The sequence below is a fragment of the Amblyraja radiata genome, chromosome 8 (genome assembly GCF_010909765.2).
Source record: "Amblyraja radiata isolate CabotCenter1 chromosome 8, sAmbRad1.1.pri, whole genome shotgun sequence".
NCBI classification, from domain to species: Eukaryota; Metazoa; Chordata; class Chondrichthyes; order Rajiformes; family Rajidae; genus Amblyraja; species Amblyraja radiata.
Window position 1 is genome coordinate 4,544,527 of NC_045963.1, and position 19,854 is coordinate 4,564,380.

General features: G+C 45.9%; 1 protein-coding gene across 1 annotated transcript in view; it reads left to right on the plus strand.

Annotated features, from left to right (window-relative positions):
* synj2 (synaptojanin 2) overlaps positions 1–19,854 on the plus strand; it is a 142,007-nt gene that overhangs the window by 69,340 nt on the left and 52,813 nt on the right. The window contains exons 11-15 of the mRNA XM_033025080.1: positions 1,058–1,214; positions 1,312–1,494; positions 10,452–10,536; positions 12,228–12,368; positions 19,561–19,753. Of these exons, the coding sequence (XP_032880971.1) occupies positions 1,058–1,214; positions 1,312–1,494; positions 10,452–10,536; positions 12,228–12,368; positions 19,561–19,753 (759 nt within the window). The remainder of the gene's footprint in view (positions 1–1,057; positions 1,215–1,311; positions 1,495–10,451; positions 10,537–12,227; positions 12,369–19,560; positions 19,754–19,854) is intronic.

The following is a 19,854-nucleotide window of genomic DNA, read 5'->3' on the forward strand; positions in this document are numbered from 1 at the left end:
CTTCCCCCCCACAACCCCCCTCCCACATCCCTACTCCTCCCTCCCACATTCCTCCCGCCCACTTACACACCTCCCCTCCCACCCCACACACCCCCTGCCACACACCTCCCCCTCCTCCACACCTCCCCCCCCCCCCCCCCCCCCCCCCCCACACCACCCTCTCCCCCCTCCCTCACCCCCTGCCCACACACCCCCCCTCCCACGCCACACACCCCCCTTCCCTCCCCCCCACACATGAAGAGGAGGGGGAGAGAGTGCTCGGGGATGAGGGGAAATGAGCCGCGCCTGCCCAGTTAGGGGCTATGGGTGAGTGGCGGAATATTGCGTTGGGGAATGGGTTGCATTGGGGGACCAGGCCTCCCGTGTGAATGGGACCCAACGGGTCCCACTTAGTCTAGTTGACTTCTAACTTCAAGTAACCCTTGCTTTCCCTCACTCTCCATCCCTCCCCCTTCCTAGTTCTCCGACCAGTCTGACTAACACACTGATTACATTTTATCTTTGAATGCTTCGTTGTCCCCTTCTCCTAGCTAACAATGATTTATTCTACATTTTCCTTGAACTCCATCCTCTTTGATGTCTGGTTTTCACACCTTACCCGTCCATATCTCTGTGTCTCCCTCTCCCCTGACTCTCAGTTTGAAGAAGGGTCTCGACGCGAAACGCCACCCAATCCTTCTCTCCAGAGATGCTGCCTGTCCTGCCGAGTTACTCCAGCATTTTGTGTCTATCTTTGATGTAAACCAGCATCTGCAGTTCCTTCCTACGCACTGCTCATCATTGATGCAGTGGGTCAATAATGCATCTGTGCTGTATAACTTAAACTCTGAAGGGCAATTGTGAACCAGGTGGGTTCTTGCAGCAAGGAGGCTTTCACACAGATTAGTATGCAAACCAGCTTCCTTGTTCTGCAAGATTATTGGAAGAACTGACGTTAAATAAATCCACGTCAATAGTGAGAATTGAAGACTTGCCTTCAAAGTGATACTCCACATGTCTGTTAATGTAAGTGTCAATGCCCCATGTGTTTATTGATAAGCTCTCTGTGTTTGTCAAGGTAAAGGATGGGGCACGTTCTGTGTCCAGGACAATCCAGGCTAATTTATTTGATGCAGCTAAGCAGGAAGCGATCGATTTGCTTCTCATGGGGGACTTCAACAGTGAGGATTATGCAGACAAGGCCCGGATTTTGATGGAGAGCAGTGCGCTTGTCAGTAAGTAACCAACCACGTGCATCCTCTACCTCTTTACGCCCAAGATGGTGCGTTGTGGGTGATGAGCAATAACGATGTGTGTGTCATTGCCCGCCAGCACCTCCTGCCATTTTGCAAGCGATGTGTGAACGCCACATGGAATACACCAACTTACAACGAGCGCGCATCAGCGTGGGGTCCTGGAACGTAAATGGTGGCAAGCAGTTCAGGAGCAACATGCTCAGCACGGCGGATCTCAGTAGCTGGTTACTCGATGGCATCCAAGAAGCAAAGTTCCAAGGTCAGCTGCTGAATTTTGCTTTTCAAGTTTTTAGTTTAGTTTGTTATAAAAGAGAATAGACAGTAGACACTAGGTGCAGGAGTAGGCCATTCAGCCCTTCGAGCCAGCACCGCCATTCAATGTGATCATGGCTGATCATCCACAATCAGTACCCCGTTCCTGCCTTCTCCCCATATCCCCTGACTCTGCTATTTTTAAGAGCCCTATCTAGCTCTCTCTAGAAAGCATCCAGAGAACCTGCCTCCACCGCCCTCTGCGGCAGAGAATTCCACAGACTCCCCACTCTCTGTGAGAAAAAGTGTTTCCTCGTCTCCGTTCTAAATGGCTTACTCCTTATTCTTAAATTGTGGCCCCTGGTTCTGGACTCCCCCAACATCGGGAACATGTTTCCTGCCTCTAGCGTGTCCAAACCCTTAACAATCTTATATATTTCAATAAGATGCCCTCTCATCCTTCTAAACTCCAGAGTGTACAGCCCAGCCGCTCCATTCTCTCAGCATATGACAATCCCGCCATCCCGGGAATTAACCTTGTAAACCTACGCTGCACTCCCTCAATAACAAGAATGTCCTTCCACAAATTAGGGGACCAAAACTGCACACAATACTCCCGGTGTGTACTGTCACGGGTATTGCAATTTTCACGGGTACTGAGGTACAGCAAGAAGCTCTTGTTTGTCAGCTTTCCATTCAGCAAAAAGACTATGCATGAATACAATTAAGCTGTCCACAGTGCACAGATAAAGGATAAAGGGCAGAACCATCAATGCAAGATTTAACGTTGAAGTCTGATTAGTAAACCCTCATTATAACGGACCATGGGTAGGGGGAATGGTGACCGTTCTTGCCGATTGTCCACTATAACAGAGTAAGGGATTCTGAGTAATAGGGTATCATTGTATGTAGTAGGAACAAAGTACTGCTGACGCTGGTTAATACGCAAAGGGGCACAAAGTACTGGAATAACAGTGTTTAAGAAACAACTGCAGATGCTGGAAAAATTGAAGGTAGACAGAAATGCTGGAGAAACTCAGCGGGTGAGGCAGCATCTATGGAGAGAAGGAATAGGTGACGTTTCGGGTCGAGACCCTTCTTCAGACTGATGTGGGGGTGGGGCGGGAAGAAGAAAGGAAGAGGCAGTGACAATGGGCTGTGGGAGAGCTGGGGAGGGGAGGGGAAGGAAGGAGAAAGCAAGGACCATCTGAAATTGGAGAAGTCAATGAATAACTCGGCGGGTCAGGCAGCATCTCTGGAGAACATGGCTAGTTGATGTTTCGGGTCAGGGTCCTTCTTCAGACTCTCAATTTGGAACTGGGCCTGGAATCCAGGTGAGTTGACGGCATCCTGCTGGAAGCCGGGGGAGAGGCGAGGATCGGCAGAGTCCACGGACGCGGCCCGCGGGCGGGTGGAGTGCGGGTAAGCGGTGGCAGTGGCGGCCTGAAAGCGTCAGAGGAAGATGTGAGGCCCAGCGGTGGTGGCAGTAGGTCTGGGCTGGAAGTGGCCGGTGAGACGGTGCGAGCTGGCGTTGGCAGCCCAGCCTGGTGGTGAAGGTTGGTAGGTCCGGTCTGGAAGTGGTGCGGCGGCAGAGCGGGCTGCGGGTGGCACCGGCTGCCCTGCCTGGAAGTGGCCGGGGAGGCAGGGGTGTAGTTTGCAGCCTAGCCTTGTGGTGAAGGACGATAGGTCTGGCCAGTAAGCAACAGGGGTGGTGGCTGCAGCTTTTGGCGTCCCAGCCACAGAGAGACTAGGGAGGCAAGTCAAGTCATGTCAAGTCAAGGGAGGTGACAAATGTTGGCGCTGCTTCTCCCAGCGCTGCTGCGGATCTCAGCCTTTTGGCAATCTGGTGCGTGATAATCCAGTGGTGGGTCTCGACTCAAAGCGTCACCTACCCTGCGCTCCAGAGATGCTGCCTGACCTGCTGCTGTACTCCAGCACTTTGTGTCCATCATCATTGCTCAAATGTTGTCCATTTCTATGACTAGTCAATTTTACTGCCTTGCCAATTTCAATGGCTTGTCAATTTCAATGCCTTGCCAATTTCAATGCCTTGCCAAATCCTATGGCGTCAATTTCAATGGCTGACCTCTGCAGTGTAACTCACAGTCTGCGTTCTTAAAGAGACAGTGGTGTCCGACAATCAGTCTGAAGAATGGTCTCGACCTGAAAAGTCACTTATCCATGTTGTCTAGGGATGCTGCCTGGCCCACTGAGTTCTTCCAGTACTTTGTGACTTTTTGAGTATTAACCAACATCTGCAGTTCTTTGTTTCTATAATGGGATTATATTATAAGGCACCCCATAGCCAGCTGGAGATATAGAGGATCAGATATGGAGACAGATTATGGAAAGATACAAGAACCACAGGGTTGTAGGCATGGGTGACGTTGACTGGGACTTACTCTGGGCAAGAGGACTAGACAGGGTTTGTTAGGTGCATCCAAGGAGCTATCCTTGAACAGTATGTGGATAGTCAGACTCGAGGAGGGACCATACTGAACCTTATACTGGGAAATGAGCCTGGCCAGGTGACTGGTAATTCAGTGGGAGATGTGATAGTGATAGTGATTGTCACCATGTCGTGGTGGAGAAGCATGTGTGGTCCAGAGATCCTGAGAACGATGCCATCTGGAGCTATGCTCCTGGTAGGGACACCCATGGAGGACTCTGACAAAGAGCAATCCAACCAAGGCCTCAACGGTGGAACAGGCGGAGGACGATGGCTGACCTTAGTGGAGCGTCACAACGGCTGGAAAGGCGGATGAAGGCTGCAGCAGAAAATGGTCTCCGGTCGTCTTGAACTCCATGCCACTGGATCCTGACCCAGATCCGTCAAGGACCGTCAAGGTGGCTGTCTGTGCACCAGTTTCCTCACGTTAAACAAAAGCACGCACAGGCGTCCTCCATAGAGAGGACAGTCATACTTATTTCAAGTGACTGCCGATGATGATGATCACAACTTCATAAGTTTTAAGATTGGTTTGAATAGGGACAGGTCCGGATGTTGGGGCAAGGTACTTAATTGTGGCAATGCAGATTAAAATTTCATTAGGAAGGAGCTAAGGAGGGTAGATTGGGAGCAGTTATTATTGGGCAAATCTACTGATACCATGTGTTTAAATAATGTGCCATCATTTAAAAGCCAGCTGATCAAATACTAATATGTTTGGGCAGTTTGAAATCGAGGAGGAGGTGGTGCTGAAGTTGTTGAAGAGCATTAAGGTGGATAAATCCCCAGGGCCTGATGGATCTATCCCAGGTTGTTTGGGGGGCAAGAGAGGAGATTGTGGGGGCTTTGGCGAGGATCTTTGCTTCTTCCCTAGCCACAGGTCCCAGAGCACTGCAACGTGGCCAATGTTGCTCCGTTGTTCAAGGGGAGTAGGGATAATCCAGGGAACTATAGGCCAGTGAACCTCGCGTCAGTGGTAGGGAAACTATTGGAGAGAATTCTTTGACATAGGATGTTCAAGTTCAAGAGAGTTTATTGTCATGTGTCACAGATAGGACAATGAAATTCTTGCTTTGCTTCAGCACAACAGAATAATACAGAACATGAATAATACAGAACAGATCAGTGTGTCCATATACCATTGAATATCTATGTACACACATAAATAAGCATATAAAGTGCAGTAGGCTAATTAAAGTTCAGATTTTGTTTGAGTTGTGTTTAATAGTCTGATGGCAATGGGGAAGAAGATGTACTATTTGGAAGAGAACCAGCTAGTTACGGACAGCCAGCATGGCTTTGTACGTGGCAGATCATGTGTGACTAACAATTGCGTTTTGTTGTGGAGGTGACAAAGGAGATTGATAAAGGTAGGGTGGTGGATGTCGTAGACATGGATTGTAGTAAGGCTTTTGAAATGGTCCCTCCTGGTAAGCTGGGCCAGAAGATTAAGATGTACGGGATTTATGATGACTTGTTCATAAGGATTCAGAACTGGCCTATTCATAGAACTGGGTTGTAGTGGAAGTTATTCTGTCTAGAGGTATGTGACCAGTGGAGTTCCGCAGAGATTGGTGCTAAGACCTCTGCTGTTTGTGTGATATATATATATATATATGACCTGGATGTCAATGTGGATGAATGAATGAATGAATGAATGAATGAATGAATGAATGATACTTTATTATCACATGTGACATGTCACAGGGAATTTCTTTGCTTTGCATACACAAGGTATGCAAAGAGTCGCCACATATAAAACATATAAAATTATAAAAAGACTGGACAAGCTAGATGCAGGAAAAATGTTCCCAATGTTGGGCGAGTCCAGAACCAGGGGCTACAGTCTTAGAATAAAGGGGGGGCCATTTAAGACTGAGGTGAGAAAAAACTTTTCACCCACAGAGTTGTGAATTTGTGGAATTCCCTGCCACAGAGGGCAGTGGAGGCCAAATCACTGGATGGATTTAAGAGAGAGTTAGATAGAGCTCTAGGGGCTGGTGGAATCAAGGGATATGGGGAGAAGGCAGGCAGGGGTTATTGATTGGGGACGTTCAGCCATGATCACAATGAATGGCGGTGCTGGCTCGAAGGGCCGAATGGCCTCCTCCTGCACCTATTTTCTATGTTTCTATATAGGGCTGTGACAAAATGACAAAGTATTACATTTAGTCCCCAATGGTCCGTCCATGTTCTCGGCTCCCCCCCCATGTCGCATCCCCCTTTGTTCTCCCTGCAGCACGTCCGGCACCCACTCGGCCCGTGTGCGACCTCCGGCGTGTTCTCCTCGACTTTGTCGCAGATTAACAGCTGGACAGAAACTATATATGAATCTGGAGGTGTGCATTTTCCAACTTCTGTACCTCTTGCCTAATGGGAGAGGGGAGAAGAGGGAGTGGCCGGGGTGAGACTGGACCATGAGTATGCTGGTGGTCTTGCCGAGGCAGTGTGAAGTGTATATGGAATGATGGTCTGGGCTGCATCCACAACTCTCTGCAATTTCATGTAGTCTTGGATGGAGCTGTTCCCAAACCATGCTGTGATGCATCAGTTAAAAATGCTTTCTACAGCACATCTGTGATCAATGTGATGTTCATAAATGATAGGAGCAGAATTAAGCCATTCGGCCCATCGTCTACACCAGTCAATCATAGCTGATCTACCTCTCAATCCCATTCCTCTACCTTCTCCCCGTAATCTCTGATACCCGTACTAATCAAGAATCCATCTATCTCTGCCTTAAAATTATCCATTGACTTGGCCTCCACAGCCTTCTGTGGCGATGAATTCCACAGATTCACCCCCCTCTGACTGAAGAAATTCCTCAACATCTCCTTCCCAAAGGAACGTCCTTTAATTCTGAGGCTATGATCTCTGGTCCTCGACTCTCTAGTGGAAACATTGTCTCCACATCCACTCTATCCAAGCCTTTCACTATTCGGTACGTTTCAATGAGATCTCCCCTCATACTTCTGAACTCTAGCGAGTACAGGCCCAGTGCCGTCAAACGCTCATCATAGGTTAACCAGCACATCCTTCACTGGCTGGACTAGCAATCATTGCCCATCGCTAATTACTTGCTGAACCAGTTAGTCATGTTAACCATATTGACATTTCACATACAGGCCAGACCAGGTAGGGTGGCAGATTTCCTTCCGTGCAGGACATCAGTAAACCAGGTGAACTTCAACGGCAATCTGGTAGTTCCCTTCACTTGAATTAAGTGAGGATTGTCATTCTAAATGCTCTTAATTACATGTGCAAATCTCAGGCATGTCATGGTAGGATTTCAATGTCTTCCTCTGTGCTCTGAAGCCTACATAAAGCACAGATTAATTCTATGAGCTAACTAAAACAAAACTGCAGCTGTGAGAAGGGAGTGTTGTCAATACAACAGCTGATGGGGTTATGAATGGTGCAGCTGTACAAATATATAGAAACAGGAATATGCGAAAACACCCTTCAAACCTGCTCTGCATGAAATCATTTGTTTAAGAAAAAACTGCAGATGCTGGTAAAATCTAAGGTAGACACAAAATGCTGGAGAAACTCAGCAGGTGAGGCAGCATCAATGGAGACAAGGAATGGGCGATGTTTCGGGTCTCAACCCGAAAAGTCACCAATTCCTTCTCTCCATAGATGCTGCCTCACCCTCTGAGTTTCTCCAGCATTTTGTGTCTACCTGCAGGATATCATGACTGATCCGCTACCTCACGTGTACTTTCCCACTCACTAGCAATTCTCGGCAAACGCAATGCTAGCATTTATTTCGAGACGGCTAGAATGCAAAAACCGGGATGTAATGCTGAGGCTCGAAAAGGCGCTGGTCAGGTCACATTTGGAATTTTGTGAGCTGTTTTGGGCACCATATCTGAAGAAGGATGTGCTGGCTCTGGAGAGGGTCCAGAGGAGGTTTACAAGAATGATGCTAGGAATGAGTGGGTGAACATATGATGAGTGTTTGACGGCACTGGGCCTGTCTGGGCCTGGCTGGAGTTTAGAAGGATGAGGGGGTCTCATTGAAATTTACCGAATAGTTAAAGGCTTGGATAGAGTGGATGTGGAAAGGATGTTTCCACTATTGAGAGAGTCTAAGACTGGAGGTCATAGCCTCAGAATTAAAGGACGTTATCTTTAGGACATTTTCTTTAGTCAGAGGGTGGTGAATCTGTGGAATTCTTTGTCACAGAAGGCTGTGGAGGCTGTCAATGGATACTTTTAAGGCGAAGGTGGATAGATTCTTTGTTAGTACGGGTGTCAGGGATTATGGGGAAGAGGCAGGAGAATGGGGTTAGGAGGGAGAGATAGATCAGCCATGATTGATTGAATGGCAGTGTAGACTTGATGGGCCGATTGGCCTGATACTGCTCCGATCAATTATGATCTTCTGACCTTATGACTCTCCAAAGGCTGTAATCCTCTTTGTGTCTCAAAGTTTCTTGGCCTGTGATAGATTGAGAGGATGCGTTTGGAAGATCATTGAACCACTTCAAGCACTGTTGTCCATGTGCCAGGAACCTTAGTCCTTGCATTGAAACTGACCTCCCCGCATCTGCACGAGGTTCCTGTGCCTCCAACCAACCGTTTCACTGTGTGACTCCAGTGTCGATGGAGCATGCCTGAAAATCTTGAACGTGCTCTCTCTGTCTTCCACCAATTTACCTCACTGTATTCTGCTGAAACCTCGCCCCCCTCTTCCAGGTGCCTCTGGTGATCAGTATTGAATGCTGGCGGTCACCGTGGCGCAGCGGTAGAGTTGCTACCTTATAGCGAATGCAACGCTGGAGACCAGGGTTCGATCCTGACTACGGGTACTGTCTGTACAGAGTTTGTACGTTCTCCCCGTGACCTGCGTGGGTTTTCTCCGAGATCTACGGTTTCCTCCCACACTCCAAAGACGTACAGGTTTGTAGGTTAATTGGGTTGGTAAATGTAAAAATTGTCCCTATTGGGTGTAGGATAGTGTTAATGTGCAGGGATCGCTGGTCGGCGCGGACACGGTGGGCCGAAGGGCCTGTTTCTGCGCTATTCTCTGAACTAAACTGAAAAACTAAAAGTTACAATACTTGCAGTTCAATCAACAATCACAGTGTGAATTGCTGAAGATCACTTCTGAGGGCAATAAATTCAACCCTAGTTTTTTCAAGCAAGACCTGAACTTGAAATAGCTAAAGATTTGTTCAGTTATAGGTTGACAAAATAAAAAGGAAAACTCAGTAATTTGTGCCACCATGTGTCAGATTGATGTCTGCGGTCTTTCTTTACGTAACTCAGCGGGCCAGGCAGCATCTATCCAGAGATAGATGTACATTGCCAGTGGTATTGCCAGAAATCTATGATATGACTTGGATAGGCTGGGTGAGTGGGCAAATGCATGGCAGATGCAGTATAATGTGGATAAATGTGAGGTTATCCACTTTGGTGGCAAAAACAGGAAAGTAGATTATTATCTGAATGGTGGCCGATTAGGAAAGGGGGAGATGCAACGCGACCTGGGTGTCATGGTACACCAGTCATTAAAAGTAGGCATGCAGGTGCAGCAGGCAGTGAAGAAGGCGAATGGTATGTTAGCATTCATAGCAAAAGGATTTGAGTATAGGAGCAGGGAGGTTCTACTGCAGTTGTACAGGGTCTTGGTGAGACCACACCTGGAGTATTGCGTACAGTTTTGGTCTCCTAATCTGAGGAAAGACATTCTTGCCATAGAGGGAGTACAGAGAAGGTTCACCAGACTGATTACTGGGATGTCAGGACTTTCATATGAAGAAAGACTGGATAGACTCGGTTTGTACTTGCTAGAATTTAGAAGATTGAGGGGGTATCTTATAGAAACGTACAAAATTCTTAAGGGGTTGGACAGGCTAGATGCAGGAAGATTGTTCCCGATGTTGGGGAAGTCCAGAACAAGGGGTCACAGTTTAAGGATAAAGGGGAAATCTTTTAGGACCGAGATGAGGAAAACTTTTTTCACACAGAGAGTGGTGAATCTGTGGAATTCTCTCCCGCAGAAGGTAGTTGAGGCCAGTTCATTGGCTATATTTAAGAGGGAGTTAGATGTGGCCCTTGTGGCTAAAGGGATCAGGGGGTATGGAGAGAAGGCAGGTACAGGATACTGAGTTGGATGATCAGCCATGATCATATTGAATGGCGGTGCAGGCTCGAAGGGCCGAATGGCCTACTCCTGCACCTATTTTCTATGTTTCTATGTTTCTATATTCATTCTGAGACTGACCGAGAGAGTTGAAGTATAAGAAATATCAACAATATAATAGTTTAAAGGAGAAGTTATGAAGTTAAAAAAGCAGATAGGCGCAAAATGCTGGAGTAACTGAGCTCAGTCTGAAGAAGGATGTCGACCCGAAACTTCACCCATTCCTTCTCTCCAGAGATGCTGCCCGTCCCGCGGAGTTACTCCAGCTCTTTGTGTCTATCTCCGGTGCAAACCAGCATCTGCAGTTGCTTAAAAACCCGTGATTGTTTAAGTCTTTATTTTCTTCTTTGTGTTCTGTACATAGACAATGTGAACTACCCACCAGATATCTTTGCGGTTGGCTTTCAGGAAATGGTGGAGCTCAATGCTGGAAACATTGTGAGTGCTAGGTGAGCAATTCTGATCTGATATTTTTTGTCACAGCGGCCAAAGTTTCAAATTGTTTCTAACCTCATATTTATTCCTTACCTTGATATATGATTAATGGTTACTATAATTGCTCGTGTTGATACCGATTGTTATTGCCACTGTAATCTTTTAGAATTAGGTTTCACAGACATATACAATATCTCTATTACTAAAGGTCTGATCTTGACCACTTCCTGTTGTTCTGTATATTTATTTTAGAAAAAACGCTGCCACTTACGGCTGTGATTTTTGGCCATTTACTCAGAGTCCCCCTCCACTGCACAGGACAAGAGGATTTTTCCCATTGATGGAAAATAAAAGTGTTATTAGTGTTTAAAAATTGTTGAGAATCTCTCTCGTCAATCACGCCATGAAGGCCATGCCCCTACGTGGAGGGGGGAGGGATTATAAAACCCGGAAGTGTGGGTGTGGCTCAGTTTCTGCAAGATGGGGGAGGGAGAGGTCACGACTGTCTGAGCTGTGAATCAACTGAACACACTGAATGTCTACTGAACTGTGAGTGTGGTGTTTTGTGTGGTTTTATGGTGGTTTCATGGTGGTTTCACCCTGCTTGAAATGGTATGAGACTGCATTTGAATTTGGTGGACTTGGACCTTGCCTGAAGTGGTATGAAACTGCACTTGAGTTTTGTGGGTGCACCTTGCTTGAAGTGGTATGAAACTGCACTTGAATTTGGTGGACTTGCACCCTGCATGAAGTGGTATGAAACTGCACTTGAGTTTAGTGGACTTAGACCTTGCTTGAAGTGGTATGAAACTGCACTTGAGTTTGGTGGACTTGCACCCTGCTTAAAGTGGTATGAAACTGCACTTGAATTCCGTGGCCTTGCACCCTGCTTGAAGTGGTAAGAAACTGCACTTGAATTTGGTGGCCTTGCACCCTGCTTGAAATGGTAGGAAACTGTATTTGAATTTGGTGGCCTTGCACTCTGCTTGAAATGGAATTTCAAGGAATAGCCGTGAGTCAACTGCCAGCCCACCAGCCGTGTGTGAGCGAGCTGCCAGCACATCAGGCTTGAGTGACTGAGCTGCCACACCAAGAATCCAATTGGCCCACAATATCCATACTAGCCCTCTGGAAACCAGTCCCTTCAGCCCACAACACCCATACTAGCACTCCAGAAAGCCCCCCCCACTCCCACCCCATTTGCCACCAATATTGGAATTGGTGGAGAGGTGGAATATTGCTTTGGGGGACTAGTCCTCCCGTGTGAACATGGGACCCAACAGGTCCCACTTAGTCTTGTAAGTTACTATAAGTATACATATACTTATTCACATGCAATATAAGTATACGGTGCGCTCGTTGGGCCGAAGGGCCTGTTTCCACACTATCTCTAAACTAAACTAAGTCGTTTATGCTGGATGCTGTCAATTGTTCAATCCATGTACTCCGCACATATTTTTGATATCTGAAAAGAAAGTCTGTTCTCTAATCTAATTATAATTCAGTTTACACTCTGTAATGACAACTTGCGAAGGTGGAACTTCGAAATTAAGGCACCTGATTGGAATTTAACAACAAATATTTGACTAGATTTATTTTGACTTTTATCATTTTGGGTATTGATTGATTGAGCAAAATTGCCTGCCGTGCAAAATCTTAGAAAATGACCACAACGTTTTCTTAAGCTTTGACTTTTCTTTTGCAGCACAACGAACAAGAAAATGTGGTCAGAACAGCTTCAGAAAGCAATCTCCAGAACACACAAGTACATCATGCTGTCTTCGGGACAACTTGTGGGTGTCTGTCTATTTATTTTTGTACGACTCCATCATGTGCCCTATATTAGGTTAGCAGTTGCTAATTCAATTTTGTTAAGTTGCTTTGAACTAAAGATATGATCTTTCTTAAATTTCCTTTTTGTAATGTTAAGGGTCTGTCCCACTCTGGTGTCATTTGCGTGTAATTTGCGTCATCATTTACGTGTCACGACGCACATGATGCACGCATGGTGCGCATTACGCACGCATGGTGCGTGGTGACGTAGGCTGTGACGCGCGCGGCGCCCCAGGATTTTGGGATGTGCAAAATCTTCGCACGCCATCTGCATGACGCGCAAATGACGGCCAAGTGGGACAGGCCCTTTAGTCTCCACTTCAGCCTCCACCTGCACTTTCCCCTGAATCTCTATATGTGTCACTTCTGCCTGACCTGTTGGGGATTAAACGAGATATGTGGATGGGGGATGGGGGTTGAGTGTACAGGGGTGGAAGGAGTGGGGTGACTGTGGCAGTGGGAGGTTGTGGGACCCCTCACCCATACCCTTCCTCTCGTGTGTCTCCCTCCTGCTTTACATCTCACTCCTTTTCTCCTCAGCTGACTTATTTTTGTCTCCTCTAGCTTTTGTCACTTATTACACCCATTTGCCACCCCTCATCTATTACTTGCCAGGCTTTTCCTCATGTTGGACATTTCCACCTTGGGGGGAAAAGGTTCTGATTGTCTATATTTATGTCTCTCATAATTTTATACACTTCTATCCAAGTCCTCAACCTGCAATGCTACAGAGAAAACAATCCAAGTCTATCCAACCTCTCCCGAAAGCTGAGCCCCTCAAATCCATGCATCATTCTGGTAAACTTCTTCTGCACCCTCTCCAACGTCTCCACGTATTTCCTGTAACGGGGCGGCCAGAACTGTACATGTTACTAAAAAATGCGACCTAACCTAAGTCCTACAGAATGTGAAGAAGGGTCTCGACCCGAAACGTCGCCCATTCCTTCTCTCCAGATATGCTGCCGCACCCGCTGAGTTACTCCAGCTTTTTCATAGAATCATAGAATCATAGAAAGTAGGTGCGAGAGTAGACCACCAGGTCCGTCGAGCCCGCACCGCCATTCGCTCATGGCTGAACACTAAACAGACACACTTACCCACAAACAGTAGACACAAGACACAGAACACAAGACACTACCCTCCCCTTTATACCGCTATCACCCCTCTCCACCCCAAGAACCGCGTGATCTCCTGGGGGAGGCAAAAAAACGGATAAAAACCCAGGTCCAATTCGGGAAAAAAATCCGGGAAATTCCTCTCCGACCCCAATCCAGGCGATCGACACTTGTCCAGGAGATCACTCAGGTCTTACTATACTAACCATACCTAGGTCCATATCCCTGCCCTCTCCCCGTAGCCCCTTATCCCCTTGGCAGCCAAAAAAACATCTATTTTTGACTTAAATATATTTAACGTTTCTGCTTCCACTGCTCCCTGGGGCAGTGAATTCCACAAACTAACCACCCTCTGGGTGAAGAAGTTCTTCCTCATCTCAGTTTTAAAAGAGCCCCCCCTCACTCTGCAACTATGTCCCCTAGTTCTAGCCTCCCCGATCATTGGGAACATCCTCGGTGCATCCACCCGATCAAGGCCCCTCACGATCTTATATGTTTCAATGAGATCGCCTCTCATTCTTCTAAACTCCAAAGAGTAGAGTCCCAGCTTACTTAACCTTTCCTCATATGTCAATCCCCTCATTGCAGGAATTAATCTTGTAAACCTTCGCTGCACTGCCTCCAGGGCTAGTACATCCTTTCTTAAGTATGGACCCCAGAACTGTACACAGTATTCCAAATGTGGTCTCACTAATACCGTGTACAGCTGCAGCAAGACCTCCGTGTTTTTATACTCAATCCCCCTAGCAATAAAGGCCAAAACTCCATTGGCCTTCCTGATTGCTTGCTGCACCTGCATACTGACTTTTAGTGATTCATGTACTAATACCCCTAGATCCCTTTGCGTTGCATTACAACGCAGCTCCTCCTCATTTAGAAAATAACTTGCCCTATCATTTTTTTCCCCAAAGTGAATGACTTCACATTTATTAGTATTAAATTTCATCTGCCAAGTTGTTGCCCACTCACCTAGCTTATCTATATCCTTTTGCAGACTCTTCCTATCCTCCTCATCCCCTACTTTCCCTCCCATTTTTGTATCGTCCGCAAATTTTGATATATTACACTTGGTTCCCTCCTCCAAATCATTTATATAAATTGTGAACAACTGGGGTCCCAGCACCGACCCTTGCGGAACCCCGCTAGTTACCGGTTGCCATCCCGAGTATGAACCATTTATCCCCACTCTCTGCTTCCTATTTGTTAGCCAATCCTCTACCCATGCTAATATATTACCCCCAATCCCATAATTTTTTATTTTTAGCAATAGTCTCTTATGTGGCACCTTGTCAAAAGCCTTTTGGAAGTCCAAGTATACCACATCCACCGGTTCCCCTTTATCCACCCGGGTTGTCACTTCCTCAAAGAATTCGAGCAGATTCGTTAAACACGATTTCCCCTTCACAAAACCATGCTGGTTCTGTCTGATGAAGTCATGTTTATCCAAGTGCCCCGTTAGTGTTTCTTTAATAATTGTTACATTGGCCATTTTCCAATCCACTGGGACCGTTCCTGCCTCCAGGGAGTTTTGGAAAATTATCACCAATGCATCCACAATCCCCACTGCTATCTCCCTCAAGACCCTTGGATGTAATCCATCAGGCCCAGGGGATTTATCCTCCTTCAGTCTCATTAATTTCCCTAATACCACCTCCTTGGTGATCTTAATAGTATTTAGCTCCTCCATTCCTACCGCCTCCTGTTTATCCAGCGTTGGAATATTTTTTGTGTCTTCTATGGTGAAGACTGATACAAAATACTCGTTTAATGCCTTTGCCATTTCCATGTTCCCCACCAACAACTCTCCAGTCTCACCCTCCAATGGACCAACGTTCACCTTAGCCACCCTTTTTCTTTTTATATAGCTATAAAAACTCTTACTATTAGTTTTTATGTTGTTCGCTAAATTCCTTTCATAGTCTATTTTCCCCGTCTTAATTAATCTCTTAGTTATTCTTTGCTGACCTTTAAATGCTTCCCAATCCTCTACCCTCCCACTATCTCTGGCTACCTTATATGCCCTTGCCTTCAGCCGAATACTATCCTTTATAGTTTTACTGAGCCATGGCTGACTGTTCTTACCCTTACCCCTTTTTTTCTTCATAGGAATAAATTTTTCTTGAAGGTTATACAGTAGATCCTTAAACGTACGCCACTGCTCATGTACCGTCTTATTCTTGAGTCTGCTATCCCAGTCAACTTTGATCAGCTCTGTCCTCATACCTTCATAATCCCCCTTATTTAGACTAAGCACCCTAGCCTGAGTTTCAACCTGCTCCCCTTCCATTTGAATATGGAATTCGACCATATTGTGGTCACTTGTTCCCAACGAGTCCCTAACTATGACATTTTTAATTAATCCTGCTTCATTACACAGGACCAGATCCAAGATTGCCTCCCCCCTTGTCGGTTCTGTGACATACTGTTCTAGGAACCCGTCTCTAATACATTCTATAAACTCTTCCTCTAGTCTACCCTGCCCAGTTTGGTTTGCCCAATTAATATGAAAATTGAAGTCCCCCATGATTACAGCAGTTCCCTTTTTACATGCGTCAACTATTTGCAGATATATGTTCTGACTAACAGCGTCACAGCTATTTGGAGGTCTATAAATTACACCCACTAGTTTTTTTTTTCCCCTTGTTATTCTCTATCTGTACCCAAGCTGTTTCACTATCCTGATCCTTCAACGCAATATCCTTCCTCTCCATTGCCGTTATTCCCTCCCTTATTAAAAGGGCCACCCCTCCTCCCTTTCTTTCCTGTCTATCTTTTCTAATTGTCGAGTACCCCTCTATATTTAACTCCCAGTCCTGATCCCCTTGCAGCCATGTCTCCGTAATGGCCACGATATCATAACTATATATACTTAATTGCACCGTTAATTCATTTATCTTATTTCGAATACTCCGCGCATTTAGATAAAGCACTTTCAGATGATTTTTACTACCCTTCCTTTCCGTTTTTGCCCCTTTTACATCTAGAGCTTTATCTTCACACATTCTGGATCCTCCTGTCACATTTTGATTTTCCGCTTCCCTAGCCTCCCTAGATGAGCCCTCCAATCTATCCTTCCAAAGCACTGCTGTAATATCTTCCCTGACTAGCAATGCAACACCTCCACCTCTTGCCCCTCCAATTCTATCACACCTGAAGCAATGAAATCCTGGAATATTTAGTTTCCAATCACAGCCCTCCTGCAACCATGTTTCACTGATCGCCACAACATCATACTTCCAGGTGTCTATCCAGACTCTAAGCTCATCCACCTTTCTTACAATGCTCCTAGCATTAAAATATGCATATTTAAGAAACATATTTTTGTGTCTACCTAAAGCCCCTGTCCCACTATCACGACCTAATTCACGACCTTTTTTACTCATGGACATTTTTCATCAGGCTAGAAAAAACGGGCTGACCTACTTGATGCCACGAGTACCTACAACCTACCTACGACTTCATACGACCTACCTACGACCTCGTGGCGACCATGCTGTGAATATGAGACAAGGGCAAACTCAGCAGAGGTCGTGAATTAGGTCGTGAAAGTGGGACAGGGGCTTAAGTCCTACAGAGCTGCATCATGACTCTTCTAGTAAATGCCTCTAGCAATGAAGGCACGCAGACGGTGTGCCTTCTTTACCAGCCTTTCTACATGTGTTGCCATCTTTAGTGAGCTATGAAATTGGTCTCCAAGATCCCTCTTGGTATCGATGCTGTTAAGTGTCTTGCCACAACAGTATTCTCTCCTTACATTTAACCTCCCAAAGTGCAACACCTTGTACTTGCTCGGGTTAAACTCCGTCTGCCATTTCTCCGCCCATTTCTGCACCTGATCTACATCCCGCTGAATCTTCTGACTGCCATCCTCACCGTCTGCAACTCCTCCAATTTTGGTGTCATCCGCACAGTTACTCACCATCCCATCTACATTGATGTCTTAAGTCATTTATATACATCGCAAACAGCATAAGTCTTAGTGCAGATCTCTGCGGACCTCCACTGGTCACAAACCTCCAGCCTGATGATCAACCTTGCATCACAACCTTATCTCTTGAATCTGCTTAAACCAGTTCTGAATCCATTCGACCAAGTTATTCTGAATCCCATACATCGTAATCTTCTGAATCAGACTGTCATGAATGACCTTATCTGAAGCTTTACTAAAATCTATGTGTACACATATGCTGCTTACACCTGGATACCGACAGTCCCGAGTGCAAACAAGAGGGTTGGTAGTTCAATTTAGTTGGTGGTGTAGTGTTCATTAGCCTGATGGTTGTTGGGAAGAAACAGTTTCTGAACGTGGAGGGTAAATTTTGCCCAGTAGGATATTTATCCCTGCTGGCAGTCCATTATATACATTGATTCTCATCCTCACTCTTCTCTCCATGACATTGATCAGCAATTCCACTTCTATGTGGAAACCAATAAGATGAAGAAATTGAGGCTATGGTCAGAAAAAGGGAGGCATGGGACAGGTATAGGCAGCTGGGATCAAGTGTATCCCTGGAGGAGTTTTGGGAACTGAGGAGCTTACCTAAGAGGAAATTGTATTGTATTGTACAATACAATACAATACAATACCATCCATGTACAATACAATACAATACAATACCATTTATTTGTGATTTGAACCTCACATGAGGTTCAAACGAAATTTGGTTTCTGCAGCCATACAAGAAAAGAACCAAGACACACACCAACACAATTTACACAAACATCCATCACAGCGAATCTCCTCCTCACTGTGATGCTGTGCCCTTAGCAAATGACACCTCCGAATCTGTATTTACATTCCTGAACTTATCTATCAACCCACCTGTTTACCTTCTTGATATCTACTTTCCAAGTCAATATTGGAGTGACCAACAGATTGGGCTTTCTGTAGCTTGGCGTTCTCCTATTTTTCTTCCATTTTGGTGAGTGCGTTGTCTGCAATGTGTATATTGTAAACATGTTTTAAATAACATATAGCGTACATTTGGCCATGTTTATAAATCTCCATTTACAAAAGATATTTGAGTTTAGAATATCAATCCATTAAGCCTCAATTTGCAAAAGCTACAAGGACATGATTTGAATTAGATTTTAAATCTTTAACTTTCAGAGACGCCCCAATCTTGTGAATTGTAGACATGGGTATTGTATGAGAAATGGTTTCACGTTCAAGATCCTAAAGGGCCTGTCCCACTTTCACGACCTAATTCACGACCTTTTTTACTCGTGGACATTTTTCATCAGGCTAGAAAAACGCCCCGACCTACTTGATGCCATGAGTACCTACGACTAGCATCACGGCCTGCTACGACCTACCTACGACCTCCTACGACCTCGTGAAGACCATGCTGCGAGTATGATTCAAGGGCTAACTCGGCAGAGGTCGTGAATTAGGTCGTGAAAGTGGGACAAGCCCTTAAGGGACATGTTTCATTTTGGATTGTGCACGCCAGGGCAATGACTAGTCTGGGTTTTGATATCGTTTTTGAAAGTTTTGAAAGAATCCATAGATAGATTGCCTGCAAGAGAACCTAATCAGGAAGGGAATCAGCTTAAACATAACTCTTTCATCACACCCTACTCAAAATTGATGATCCATGGATGTAGCTAACCTATGAGGGTGTAAGACCGAGAACAAAAAGTCTTCATCACTAAGAAAACGAAGGGTACGACAGTCTGAAGAGGGTCTCGACCCGAAATGTCACCCATTCCTTCTCTCCAGAGGAAGGTGAAACACAGTTTAGTTTAGTTTGGTTTCGAAATACAGCGTGGAAACAGGCCCTTCGGCCCACCGAGTCCGCACAAACCAGCGATCCCCACACATTAACACTATCCTACTCACACTAGGGACAATTTATATTTATTCTAAGCCAATTAACCTACAAACCTGTACGTCTTTGGAGTATGGGAGGAAACCGAAGATCTCGCAGAAAAGCCCCCCCGCGATCACGGGGAGAATGTACAAACTCCGTGTAGATAGCACCCGTAGTCGGGATCGAACCTGGGTCTCTGGCGCTGTAAGGCAGCAACTCTACCGCTGCACCACCGTGGCCGCCCAAATACAGTAAACAAACGTTTTTTTCCTTTCAGAGAAATTGCTGTGGATAGGGTGAAGACTGGGATGGGAGGAAAAACTGGAAATAAAGGAGCAGTAGCTATCCGTCTACAGTTCCACAGCACCAGACTCTGCTTTGTATGTGCTCACCTGACGGCAGGACAATCACAAGTAAAAGAAAGGAATGAAGATTATCGAGAAATCACGCAGAAACTCAGCTTCCCAATGGTATTGTTGACTTCCCTCTCTACCCCTCCCCCTCTCTCTCTACCCCTTCCCCTCCTCTCTAACACCCCTCCCCTTCCCTCTCTAACCCCCTCCCCTCACTC